At 38.6% G+C, this 14,572-nt stretch overlaps 1 protein-coding gene across 4 annotated transcripts in view; it reads left to right on the forward strand.

Moving 5' to 3' along the window:
* WDFY3 (WD repeat and FYVE domain containing 3) overlaps positions 1-14,572 on the forward strand; it is a 370,646-nt gene that overhangs the window by 309,527 nt on the left and 46,547 nt on the right. For all 4 annotated transcript variants that reach the window (XM_073600175.1, XM_073600184.1, XM_073600201.1 and 1 more), the window contains 5 exons: positions 4,696-4,861; positions 7,564-7,727; positions 9,621-9,769; positions 11,036-11,156; positions 13,167-13,252. In XM_073600175.1, the coding sequence (XP_073456276.1) occupies positions 4,696-4,861; positions 7,564-7,727; positions 9,621-9,769; positions 11,036-11,156; positions 13,167-13,252 (686 nt within the window). The remainder of the gene's footprint in view (positions 1-4,695; positions 4,862-7,563; positions 7,728-9,620; positions 9,770-11,035; positions 11,157-13,166; positions 13,253-14,572) is intronic.

Below are 14,572 nucleotides of genomic sequence, written 5' to 3' on the forward strand. Positions count from 1 at the left end.
CTTTAACTTACTGTAAGATAAAATACAACAAAAGTGGAAAACAGTATAGCTGTCACCATGTACATAGATAATTAGAAAATATACACAGAAATATGTTTTTTCATGGAGTAACACCGTATTTAGATTTACATTAAATAATCTTTCACAGATATATAGTTCTCTTTGACTAAAAAGGTAACATTCATGCAATCTTGTAGCAATATAGGTAAAAAAAAAAAATGGTTTTACTCACTTATGTTAAGAGACCAGAATTTAGATTGCAATTGCCATAAAACAATACCCTGCTTTTCAATCAAATTGCAATTATATAATCTCATATTCCAAAGAAGAACTCCATCTGTGCATTTTGTAACAAAACCATCACTTGGCCCCCTGTGCTCTCATTCTCCTGAGTTGCCTAAAAATCTTCCATTTCCAGCCCCCGGTGCCTGAAAACATGTTAGATTGGCAGCATTGTACAGTGTAGTAGAGCCTGATTGGTTCCCAATGCATAACGTTCCATGGGATCTGATTGTGGGAAATTAAAGCTGAAGTTTAGTTTGCATATATTTTGCCTTCCCTGGTCCCCCTTCATCTGCATGCTAATTACATTTTTAATTAAAACATTTCCCTTTTTTATACGCCTTCTTCTCTATGCAATGCAGGCAGCTTATGGCCAGTATGAGAGGCCAACCGGGTGCTATACATAGCTGTTTCAGTACAATTCTCAAGAACCCTAAGCCTTGGTGCAAGCAATGGGCTGTCTTAGGGGAAATGATCAAAATGCCTTGGTTCCTAGGCATGTTGTATTTACATTAATGAAAGGGGTGGTCCAGGAGCAATCAGGTTGTGGAGGAAAGCGCTAGAAGAGGCTGGACCTCCCCCAACCAAAACTTGAGGCGAGCTCAATCTGACTTGCTGCAGCTTCTAATGCACATTGTGAGATGCTCACAGTGTGCAATGAAATAAGAGTAAGACATTTCAGTATAGAGGAGGAGACTGTACAACTGTGCAAGACTGAAGGTAAGGCCGGAGTGCAGCTTTGAAATGTCAAATAAAACCTTAAAGGGGAAACCCTCGTGTTTTTTCACCTTAATGCATCCTATGCATTAAGGTGAAAAAACACCTGGCAGTCACCGGCCCCCCAGCCCCCCCTCCCCCGTTTTACTTACTTGAGCCCTGGAACTTGACCCTCCAGGGACGCACTGTCTCTCTGTCCGGGGGGCTCTGCTCTTGATTAGATTGATAGCAGCTCAGCCTTTGGCTCCCGCTGCTGTCAATCAAATCCAATGACGCGGGGCCGAGTCATACATTCGGCGGCTATGGACGCCGAATGCTGGACTCGGAAGCGCGCCCGCAATGTAATCCCCTCTGGGAAGCGCTTCCCCTAAGGGATCATCTCTGTTGGGAGGAGCCGCAAGAGCCACCGGAGGACCCCAGAAGAGGATGTTCGGGGCCACTCTGTGCAAGATGAGCTGCACAGTGGAGGCAAGTATGATATGTTTGTTATTTTAAAAAAATGAACCCTTACAATCACTTTAAGCCAGTGATTCTCAACTCCTGTCCTCAGAACCCACCAACAGGCCAGGTTTGCAAGATAGCTGAAATACATCACAGGTGATATCACTTGCTTCTCAGTGATTGCAGTATTCTAGTCTGCAACTCCCCAAGGTAATACTTAAAATCTGGCCTGTTGGTGGGTCCCGAGGACTGGAGTTGAGAACCACTGCTTTAAGCAGTTATACTGGCAGTATTAAAAAGGAAACCTTTAGTGAAATAACATGGAAGACCGGTTGATGGCGGGCTTATAACTTTATATAACCTGTTACCTCCATGATAACATTAACAAGTTTCATATACAGATCAACGCAAGAAGAGAGATTTTATTGCACTCAGTACAGTTTTGCTGAAGAAATAAAATAAAAATATTTTTTAGCAATGAAGAAAAACAGCAATGTTATGGACTCATTGGGATTGATTTAATAAATTGAGACTGTTCACATTGCAAAGTGAATGTTCAGTTACCTTAGTAAATAAGATGAAGCAGTGTTCACTTCAGTTAAGCAATAATGTGCTACAAAAATTTCTGTTTTTTAGTGTTTCTTGTATATTTTTAGGTATTAAATATAAATACAAGTTCACCATCCTGTCATTCACTTCTCCAATCCTTTAGCAATTTAACCTCAATGTGTACTGTTTTAATTTTTAATAAAAGTTCAAATTTTTTTTTTTTTTTTTTTTTATAAATGTTAAATTGGACAAAATTGTTTAATATTTGCTGCAAACGCCAATAACGTCCTGCAATGTTTACATTTTAGAAATACTATCATATACTTTGCTGCTGTGTATTGTAGGCCTCTCTCTTTGTGTTCTAGGCCCTTATGTATCTTGCCGATATACGCCATGCTTTTGCTGACAGTACTAGATTTATTTTCAGATATTAAATAAGGCTCCTTTTTAGCTTTGCATGGGCTCCCTGCTTCTCTGAATACATGGACTTATTCTTTGTAGTAAATGAATGTGACAAAAGAGTTGTGTTCCATACACTAACAGGCTGTTCCTGGACGGTCTTCTCACAGCTGTGCCTTGCCAGCAGTCTTGTGCTGCCCACTACAACTAGCAGAATGCACACTGTCTCTTTGTCTTTGGGAGGGATACCAGAGTGCTGAAATAATGTTTGTTTTAAGAGTTTGAAAAGATTGCCTATTTGATGCAGCCATGCCAAACATACCAAAAGGACGTGCTATGGAGACCAGTGCCTTTTTTATTACAAATAATCAAACTAGGCTGGGTTTTAAATGCATACCAAAAAGTGGAATGTCATGCATTTGGCTACATTTCCACATAAATATGTAAAAGCATCCTTCTGCTCGATGGGGAAAGGAACAGGCAACAATGGCGTGGTCAGCCTTAGGCCTTAAATTAGAACTAAAGACAGAACTTTTTTAACATTTTTAATAGAATGGAGATGGATTAGAACCCCTGTCTGTTTTTATTGCTGTATGTGCCCCATTAAGGAGATTTACCCTCTCTCTTTGTCCTGTTTACCATTATCATTGAAAGTAAAAGAAAATCCCAAAGGGGGGGGGGGTCCTTCCCATGGGGGTACTAGTTCTGATGACCTGGGGGTCTCTAAGAAACTCCCTTAATTTGCAGGCATTTCCTCTCACTTCCTGTTTGGCTATGGGAGAGGCAGTGAAGGGAAATCTCTGCAATGGGACACAGGAGGCAAAAAAAAAAATCTGACAGAGGTTATGACCATTCCTTGCACTATCCAAAATTTTTAAAATGTTTTGCCTATAATTCTACTTTAATCATAGGGCAAAATACTAGGACAATAATAGGCTAACAGCATAGCTGACTGCTAATGTTTGGATGTAATCACACAGCAAGTGATTAGCTGTGGTTGGGAACAGGCATGCTTACTGTATCCCCTCCATCCCCTGCCAGCCTGTCATTGCTTTGAGCAGGCAGAGCGGTTGCAACTGTCTACACCCAGATGTACATCCAGCTGTAGGAATCCCCTGGATTCTTGCCACACCTTTTTACTTTTTTGCTATGTGAAGGGGACCTTAGGGATGGCACATTGGCAGGCATGCTTTTAGATGTGGAATACCCCTGGATGGTTTGCTAGCAATGATGAAAGGTTTTAGGAGATGCAGTAAGCCAAGCCAATCACGTAGAGAGTAAGGCTTTTGGAGCCATTCTGTATTGCTGTTACCATAAAGCAATTTTTTTATTTTTTGGCAAGTTTAGAGCATCATACGAGACCCCAGTTTGAAATAATTTTTTATTATAATAGATTAGAACTTTCAATGTGTTTTGTGCGTTTTTTTTTTTTTTTCTTTGAAATATTCTCAGCGGGGTGATGTGGATTATTTCACATTGGCACGTCCAAAGAAATGGTGTGCAAACATATATGCGGCCAGTTGTACATTAACGTATAACTAAAGGCAAAACTTTTTTTTTTTTTTTTGGATAGAGGGAGGTGGATTAGAACACCTGTGTTTATTGCTGTCTCTGTCACCCTCTCTTATCATTATCATTGAAAGTGAAAGTAAAAGAAAATCCTTGTGTCCATTTATATTCCCCTCCCTCCAAGTCTTTCCAGGTCTGGAAAAAAAAAACTGGAAAAGGATTGCATTCTTTTCTGTTCTTTCCAGACTTAAACATGATGGATCGAAGGTAGCCTTATGTAAACAGACACTTCGGTAGGGGTTTGCCCCTCCACTGTCAAAATGCGGGCACAAACTGAATGAACATGGATGTCCGCTTTGCAACATCCATCTCGCTCTGCTCCGATTCAGCTGCTCACGGATCCCCTGCGGAACGAAGCAGATAAAGCCCATGTAAAAGGGCCCTAAGAGAGCTTGTCTGTGTTATATTATATTCTTTCTGTTATGCTGGTCATACACAGGTACAATTTATAGCAGTGTCAGCCTCTTTACATCAGCTTATCTCCCATCATTTATTGAAATCTTGAATTGGTCCAAACTCAAAAAATTGAAATTTGCACAGAATTTCCTAGTATGGGGCATTATTAGAGTTTATTTTTATTAAGTGGCCTCAAAAGCGATCTTTCAAATATCATTTTTTTCACATGACTGTATTAAGGGGTAAACTAGAGCATTAAAAGTATTTGATGGAGGATTACTCTGAACATGTGTGATTTTTATTTTAGATAACTTTTGGTATTTATTTAAATTGTTGATTTAGAAACCTGCTCGCTATCGCCGTGCTATCAGTTATGACAGCAAAGATTATTATATGCGCCTGATGCCAGGGAACCCAGCAGTCTTCCAGGACACAGTGGAGGAAAGTTCTGAAGAGGCAGCACAGCATGAGCCTGAACATGGAGAAGACACCATTGCCAAGGTGAAAGGTAAGAAAAAGTTGGTCATCGTTTGGTAATTAACAAATGCTTAGCCTTACATTTATGTCTTCCTTGTGGTCAGTGGACACCAAGTTGCATGTACTCCAATCAGCTTCTCATTCTAAAATGCAAATACAAGTAATAGCAAGCTAAAAGTCCATGAATTCCTATTTCATTTTTCTGAAATTCCAGGATGCCTCAAATTTGACTTGATTTGATCTTAGTACAGATGTCTGAGAAAATCAGTGAGCCTATCACACAAGCAGGAGATGACATTTCTGGGGCATACTGTACACCAAACAGTGTACAGAACACTTCCAGGTTGCTATATTGCATTGAATTTGGTTGACCGTTTAAAAAAAATAACAGTGGCTTTAAACTGAAATGGAAAGGCAGTTGTTAATAACGTTAAATTACAAAATGGATGTTGTAGCAATTTTATATGCTATATTATTTATTTATTTAAACAAAATTAGAATTTCCCTTTTTAAACACAATTTTTTTTTCTGCATTTATGTAAAAAAATGGAAATAGTGAGCCCATGATAACCCATACCCTGATAACATCCTATGGCACTCTTTGGTGACTGCCCATTTCATTGCAGTGCCTGTTGTCTGTATTGTTATGCCTCCCTATTGTTGGCTGTACTGCATTAAAGGAGAAGTATGGCCAAAACGCTTTTGCCCATACTTCTCCTCTGGGTGACAGAAGTGCACATAGTTCTAAACTTTTGTGACCTATGTTCACCAACAGTGGGCTAAAGCCTGCTGTCAGCTGACACCACAGGGCCCCGGTCCAGGCTCTGCAGCAATCCTGACAATAATGTCTGGATACACCAAGATGCCTGGACCTACAACTGGCTCAGCCTCCCAGCTCACTGTTGAGATCATAAGTCAGCCGCTCCTATCCTGGAGGGGCAGAGCAGAGAGCCGATGACTGACTGTCACCACTCTGTGCTCAGAGCAGACCCGAGAACTGAGCAAACGGCAATCTTTTGATCTCTTACTTCTTGGTGTACAGGCAGCGGGCGACAGCTGCAGCCATCTAGGTGAGTGTGAATGTTTTTTTTTCTTCTCTTGCATTTATCTTTTAATACACCTTCACTATGCACTCATCTGTTGACACCCCTTAGAACTGTCCAGCTTTACTTTGGTTCCTCCACCTTTAAGCTGGATACACACTATACAATTTTCTTTAGATTTTTTTCCTTTAGATTTATCAAAACCATATAATATGAGGTCAAACCTTAACAGTTTCAATTTGTATGCAATCAGGCAGGCCCTTCTACTACATGGTTTTGGTAAATCTAAAGGAAATCAAACCACAAAAGTTGTGTAGTGTGTATCCAGTTTTAGGTCCTGTTTGCATTCTTACTTAGATTTAAGGCCCGTACACACGATCCGAAAATCGGACGAAAAATACCGATTTTGACACGATCGTATGATCGGATCGTTCGTACAGAGCGTTTGAGAGCCAATCATGACGGTTCATCCGATATTATACGATCGGACAAGCACGAAAATTTTCCTCATACGATACCAGATCGTATGATTTTTGTTTAGTCGGTGCAGTTGTCGTCCGAAAATACAATACAAATATACTACAACATGTGACATCACTTGCGATTTTTTTATTTATTGTTTTATATTTTTTTTTTCTGTCGTACAAGAATTTTTGTGACTTAACCGCTTCAGCCCCGGAAGAATTTACCCCCTTCCTGACCAGAGCACTTTTTACGATTCAGCACTGTATCGCTTTAACTGACAATTGGGCGGTCGTGCGCGGTGGCTCCCAACCAAAATTGACGTCCTTTTTTCCCACAAATAGAGCTTTCTTTTGGTGGTATTTGATCACCTCTGCGTTTTTTATTGTTTGCGCTATAAACAAAAAAATAGCGACAATTTTGAAAAAAACGCATTATTTTTTGCTATAATAAATATCCCCAAAAAATATTTAAAAAAAACATTTTTTGTCCTCAGTTTAGGCGGATACGGGACCTGCGACCCGACTCACGGAGCTCCCAGCCTGCGCGCACCCAATGGCATGGCGGCAAATTTAAAAGGACGTATGGGTACGCCCATTTGCCCAGCCGTGCCATTCTGCCAACGTACATTGGCGTGCGCCGGTCGGGAAGTGGTTAAGTAACCTATTCAATTTCTGCTTGCGACTAGTAAGCGAAAAAAGGTTGGACGATCTGCCGTCCAATTTTCGGATCGTGTGTACGGGGCAATACGACAAGGCTTTCAGTAGCAGAGACCCAGGACAGGCTAAAGCACAAATTACAGATTAACTAGGTAGCTTTTCTAACTTCAATGCACGCCTCCCAAATTTGCTGTTGGTAATAAATGTGAGTATAGATTAATTACATCATTCTGAAAAGATATTAAGGGAAGATTGTACTATGGAGCTGTTTGGATGACCAGTCCACCCTGAAGTAGCTAGAGTGTGGACAGTATTGACCTCTCCTTGCAACTTCAGAAATGTTGGGCTATATCATGGGGATTTACTAATAGGATGATCATTGGGCATTGTTTGGGATTTATGAAGTCCCCCAAATTGCTTTTCTGTATTACTTAAAGTAAATAAAATACTTGATATTCTATCATGGGTAACTAGTATCTGTGCAATGGTTATTTTTACAGTATTTGCTTGTCCCAATGTTTACAAATAATTTTTGATTCACTAACATTGCATTTTGTTGTCTGAATCAGGCCTAGTAAAAGCACCTCTTAAACGGTCAAAATCCGCCCCAGATGGAGGAGAAGATGAGAACCAGGATCATTTACAGGACCAGCTAAGTGAAGGTTCTTCAATTGATGAAGAAGAGAAGATGGATAGTACCACTCTGCTGAGGCTTCTTGAAGAAGGAGAGAAGGTAAAATAGATGATTGTACTGGATTCCACTGATTGATTAATGTATACATAAAAAAACAAAAATGTGGTACTTAGTACCTTATCGTTTATCAAGACTTTTTCCGTCTTCCTCACCCCTATGTTTTCTCAGGTACCACTCGTCTGGCACTATGTATCATATATGGTGGGAATGTCAGAAGTTGAGGGGTTTCTGGAACAAGGTACAGGCATACCCCACTTTTAAGTACGCAATGGGGTTTATTTACTAAAGCTGGAAAGTGCAAAATCAGGCTCACTTCTGCATAGAAACCAAAGAGCTTCCAGTTTTTATTACCAAAGCTTAATTGAACAAGCCAAGGTTAGAAGCTCATTGGTTTCTATGCAGAAGTGAGCCTGATTTTGCACTTTCCAGCTTTAGTAAATAAACCCCATTGTGTACTTAAAAGTGGGGTGTGCCTGTATTTGCTATAATACAAAAGGTTTTGGGGATATTAGTCCCCCAACGACTCCTGTTTGCTCTGTTAAATGAACCTGTTGAGCACATTCCCCGCTCTAATCAGCGTTTGATTTTCTTTGCGTTTAGCCGCAAAACTTACTATAGCCTGTTCCTTGAAAAAGTCCTTAGTATGTGTTTTATTATATAGGCAAAAGGTATCTTGGATAATGCTCAATAAGCGAATTGTAAGTAGAATTAATGATACTCTTAAATGTTTTGAGGCAGTCTGGAGCCCCTGGGCTGAATATGTTCATGTGCAGCTATAGGGGCCTTGAACAGGGTTGACTCTTCTCCTGGAAGCCTCATTTGGTTGTCTTCTCTCTGGGTTTCTCTTTTTCTTTCCTTCCCTTTTCCATTTCTCCTTCTGGTTTCTCCCAAACAGGAAAAAACGTTCAATGCTTAAAGTAACGTTATCACATACTTGTACTTGGCCAACTAAAGTCAGTACATAATAAAAAAAAATGTATAGTGAAAATTTTCCAATTCAATTTTCCAATTCCTTACAAAGCAAAATACGGTAGTTCCCATGTATAAATTGCTGGAGTTCCATTTTAAATTAGAGGATAAGTATATTTTGGCTCAATTTAAATTAAAGGCTATATTTAAATTGAAGAATTTAAATGTAAATTAAAGCAGAAGTATATTTTGGCCATACTTCTATAGATCACAGAAGTGCAGTTCATTCTGCACTCCTGTGACCCATTTTTAGCAGACAGTGAGCTAAAGCCCACTGTGAGCTGATATCACAGAGCCAGTCCAGGCTATATATATTTACAAGAGCCAAGCCTTATAATGTGTCTGAAAATACACTTCAGATTGCACATACATCAGAGGAACTACAAATGTGACTAAACTGATTTATAATATGGCTGGTTGTTTCATTAATTTCTTTCTAATCTGTTGTGCTTTTATACTATATTATTCACTCATATTGTTTTCAATTAAACCACACACTGCTGCTTTTGCTTCCAATAAACTGCTTTTTGTTAACTGCATGAATATTAGAAACTGATAGATCGGCACCACCTGCTGGCAATGAATGGAATAATAATTGTAAATTTCTCATTTTTGTGACGGGTGATTTTTTTTTTATTTGTGACCTGTTTTAACATTTAGAATGTGTTTAAAATGACCACAAACACAGGATAATAATCTGTCATCCAGAAATGTTTTATTGATCTACAGCGTCATGAATACACTAGACATCATCTGCTGTTTAGGATGTGCAGCACAAGTTAGATTTTGCTTGTATAACTCTTTAAAAGGGAAGCATGGAACACAAATATACCTGGGATTCAAATTTTCAAAAAAGTACCCATTCCATTGTATTATTGTTTACTAGTTTTCAAGGAAAACAGAAGGAGCTTTCAAGAACTTTTTAAAGCAACAAAAAAAGATTACGGTTTCAATCTCTTTCAGATTCAGCACATGTATCGCTGTGCAAGAGTCCAGGGCTTAGACACTGGTGAAGGCCTCCTGCTTTTCGGAAAGGAACACTTCTATGTGGTCGATGGGTTTACCTTGACAGCCAACCGGGAGATCCGTGACATTGAAACGCTACCAGTGAAGTAAGTGAATATCATTCTTGGAGCTGAATTGCAACATAAAAATGTAAGGGATGTTAGCCTTTGCTCACAGTTATTCTTTTTTCCTTTCTCTGCATCCTTCTTTCTTTTTTTTTTCTTTCTCTTCTTTGTATTTTCTCTTTTTTTGATCTATTTATTTATTTTAATGGTTGAAAGGAAAAAAAAAATTCTGTTGTAATGAATAGAGCTTCATGTACACTTTGTATTCCATTTGAACACAAATCAGCGTTCTTGTGCATTGACATGCATTTTCATGCATGTTCATGGATTTTGAACAGAGGCTCATACGTAATTACACATAGATGCTAACTGGTTGATTATTATTATTATAATAATATAGGATTTTCATAGCACCAACAGTTTGTGCAGCGCTTTACAACATGAGGGCAGACATTACAGTTACAATACAATTTAATACAGGAGGAATCAGAGGGCCCTGCTCATTAGAGCTTACAATCTATGTTCATGGTTACTTAAACAATAATTTAACAATATATTAACAATATAAGTATCAATCTTATTATACATTTCTCTGATCTGATCTTTGATCTAGCAATCAACTTCTGTTGAACATAGAGGGTGACTCACAGATCGAAATTCGGCCTGTTCCGGACAAATTTTGATCGGTCTAAGCCCAGCTGTAGACTTCCATTGACAGTAGCAGGCAAGCACAGTCAATGAGCCTCAGCACTGTGAATGTCACTAGTAGTGTTACTCCATAGGGAAACCATCTTCAAGATATTACAACGTTTTGTTTTTTTTTCCCCTGCTGTTTAAGAAGTATATTTATTATACAGAACTGTACAATACAGTATATTAATAAAGCAATGTCTAAATCTGAGTATATACATCTGCTTAAATAATACTCTTTTTGTTGGGGGGGGTTTGATGGGCGTTAGAAGTATTATGAATTAAAACAATACTATATGGTTTTTCCGACAGTTATGTTGTAATGTTTATGGACCAATGCCAAAGGGCTTTGATAGCTAAATGCAGAGTGTCTTTGATGTTGTTTTGAAATGCTTCTATTTCTTTTTTTTTTATTCTGTAATAATTTATGCACAGTTTGAGATGCTTCTGAGATCATTCAGAATTAATTGTGGGTACATCTGACCTGTTTCAAGCTTCTTTTGCATTCCTATAGACTTCTATAAGGAGAGAAGCAGTTCTGAAGTAAACAAAAACCTGCCAATGCTGGCCCTATTAGTTGCCTGTTCTTTAAGTCCTAAAATACTTTTCTTTCTTCAGTATGCATGAGCCAATCATTCCTCGTGGAGCAAGACAAGGTCCCAGTCAGCTGAAAAGAACTTGCAGCATCTTCGCATATGAAGATATCAAAGAAGTCCACAAAAGAAGATATCTTCTACAGGTATCATAAGTGAAATTTTCATAAAGTCAAAGTAAACTCTTTTTTTTGCACTTGTAAGCCTATAATAAGGATTACCTGTAGGTACTGTGAATATCTCCTAAACCTGCACTGTTTAGGAATCCAGAAGGAAGACTGGGTGAAGATAGAAGCCCTCTCAGCGGTGACAGCGTGCCGCTCGAGGGCTTCTATTTAAGGTAAGTTTTTCATAATGTGCTAGTATGCGATGCTAGTATGCAATGCTTTAAAGGACTTCCTCATCCTGTGTTTATTATAAATGAGGAGAAAATAAATAAAGCCAGAAAGCCTCCAGATAACAGTACACATTAATAAATCATTACGTGACCTAGCAGTCCCAGCAATTGTATACATTGAGTGTATGGGTATTGAGCACAATCACGGCAGATTATTTTTTTATTCTCCTCTGCTACTGAGATAAGAGACCTTGTGCTTCCATCTACTAGGAACTTACCAGGCAAGCACAATTTTTTTCAGCATCTGATTACGCCTAATGGAATTCTGTAAAGCTTTTATAAAAATACTAAATATAGCTATAGTTCATATAAAGGATTAATAGCTTTTTCACGCTTTATAAATGGGTTCTGTGTAGGAGTGCAAACTATGCTTTTACATTTTCTTGCTTATCTTCTTGATTATCTTCAATTTAATATACTATAATTCCAGATGTCCGTTTGTATTGGAGCATTATTTGTGCTTTAAAGGAGGGGTCTCCAAACTTTCTAAACAAAGGCCAGTTTACTGTCCTTCAGACTTTAGGCGGGTCGGACTGTGGCTATTGGGTGTAGAAAATTGTTTGTTTCAGTTATTTGTGCTTTATCGTTAGTGTCGTTGGGAGAAATTGTGCCCCATCGTTGTGGTCATTGGGAGGAATTGTGCCCCATCATTGTGGTCATTGGGAGGAATTGTGCCCCATATTTGTGGTCATTGGGAGGAATTGTGCCCCATCGTTGTGGTCATTGGAAGGAATTTTGCCCCATTGTTGTCATTGGAAGGAATTGTTCCCCATTGTTGGTGTCAGTGGATGAAATTGTGCCCCAAGGGCCAGATAAAAGCAAGCAAAGCCACTGCTTTAAAGGATTGCTTTGCATTCCTGTATCAGTGAATGTTTGATATAAAATTGTAAATTCAATCTAGTACCTTGTTATTATACAAATGCTGCCTAGAGCTTGCCTATGTTAGGGGTTAGCAGGGTTATTACATCCTACAACTCTCCATACACCATTTTGGTATATGCTCAGCTGAGAATGAAAAAGGGGTGATGTCTGTAATTATTTGGAGAACCATAAGATGCAGATACTGTGCAAGGCCCATCAAGTCTTCTAGAGCCAGTGCTGCCTTTTCTTAAATATTGCTCTGAATATTGACAGTGATTATAAAATCACATCAGTGATGTGTATATATAAAATGAGCAGTTTTATGTCAGCATATGTTTTTCCCATAATTAATGCTTGCTTGATGAACATTCGTTACTGGCTGAAAGATGTATTTCTTGGCACAATCTCCGAATGGACAAATGAGCTGGCTTTCTCTGTTGCCCATGTGTAAATATGTAACATGTGAGGCTTTACTGGCAGCTGCATATTCATACATATGTGATTATAATAATAACAATTGCTTGCTAGCTGCTAATGACCAGCTGTTCATTTATGGAGTCAGACGAGACATAGTCGGGTCTCCATAAAAAAAAAAAAAAAAAAAAACTAAATTCACACTCCACTTCTCTGTTTCAGTAATATATGCGTAAGACTTTATTAATGTTTTTAAGTATTATCATTTACTGTTTGCAAAACACACACCCATGCCCTGTGTATAGTGTAATAATGCTCCAATACCTGACACGATGATATGCTGTCTTCTGTTCTTTCTATTTCATAGTTGATTATGACTTGACCATTTTACCATCTCTGTATAAGTTTAAACACAATAAAATCTTTGTGGAACTAATGTTTATTAGTATTTTTTCATGTAATCTTTTGTCTGTTTCACATGCAGCCAATTGCAGTTGAAGTGTTCTCAGCAGATGGGCGCAACTATTTGCTATCTTTTCAAAAAGGTGTCCGAAACAAAGTTTACCAAAGGTAGGTCTATGTAAAGTGTGCTTCTCACTTTATTAGTGAAATAAATCATAAACCAGCAAATTTTAGTGCTCTATTTTTGCTAACTCCCTAGAGATTGCAGCTCTTGGCAAATGTGATTAATTCTGCCCTGTATGTGCAGATTTTTCAAGTCGGTACACCTACAGAGCATTCATGCCGTTTTAAAGGGAAATTATAATCGTTTCCAAGCCTCTACAATTTTAAAACAAATTTCTTATGTGTTTTTTTTTTTTTACTTTGTCTAAAAATTCTTTGTTCCACATAAGCATTAAATATGGGCTGCAGTCTTGAGTAAGGATTTGCAGAGAGAGCATTAGCATTATGGTGTTTCCTAAGTCTCCTTTTCTCCATCTCTTTAGGTGACCCCCATAAGAGATCACTTCTTTTTTGATCATTGTGCTGATGCATAACATAGTCCAATGCTTTACTTAGCTTACATTATTATGTAATGATTTTCCTGTTCTTTGAACACAAGTTCAACCAACCATTTTTTTTCAACAATTCCATACTGATTACAATGTGCTATCCTGTAGATTGAACACTGAGCTTTAAATTAAATTTAAAGTTGAACTCCATGTACAAAAAAATTTAATCTATTTCCCAAAAAGGATATGAATCCACTTTGTGAATTCACTTTGTGAATACCAAAGGCCTTTTTAAATCCAGTTATTACAGTGTGGGAGTAGCAGTGATATCCTCACTGTGCTGTACATAGCCTGTGCAGAGACCAGAACTGTGGGAGGGACCCAACAACCCCACCCACGACAGGCTGCCTGCTGAAAACTACAGGAGGGGTGGCGACAAGACCAGTCACTCTGCACAAGGGGAGAGCGCAGCAGTGACCAGTCTTTATTACAGGAAGCTCCTCCACAATTTCACACTGGATTACTGCACAGATCTGGGAGAAATACACAAAGCACACCAAGATTCATGTAAAAATACACTTGACTCTTGTAATTAGACAATATTTGCTTTTTCTGGAGTTCAGATTTAATTCTAGGAGGTTTGGGGATTGCAGAGAGAAATAAAAACCTCCGGTTTTGATCTTGACTTGCTGAATAGTAACATGGAGGGCTCCCTATCTCCCATGGTTTACTTGCAAACCTCCAATCCACTGTTGCTTAGAAAGCTAGAGTTTCACTGGTGAAATAGCGATCGCTGTAGACATTACATGGCCAGTTGATTGCAAGTGAAATCTGCAATTCCTGATCTCTTCTAAAAGAGAGATGTGGAGGGGCTTTCTAATATTTTACTGAGGGCTTTGGAACATTCCCCTAATCTGTTCGAGATCCTTCACTTTAT

This window comes from Aquarana catesbeiana, linkage group LG01, assembly GCF_042186555.1.
Source record: "Aquarana catesbeiana isolate 2022-GZ linkage group LG01, ASM4218655v1, whole genome shotgun sequence".
NCBI classification, from domain to species: Eukaryota; Metazoa; Chordata; class Amphibia; order Anura; family Ranidae; genus Aquarana; species Aquarana catesbeiana.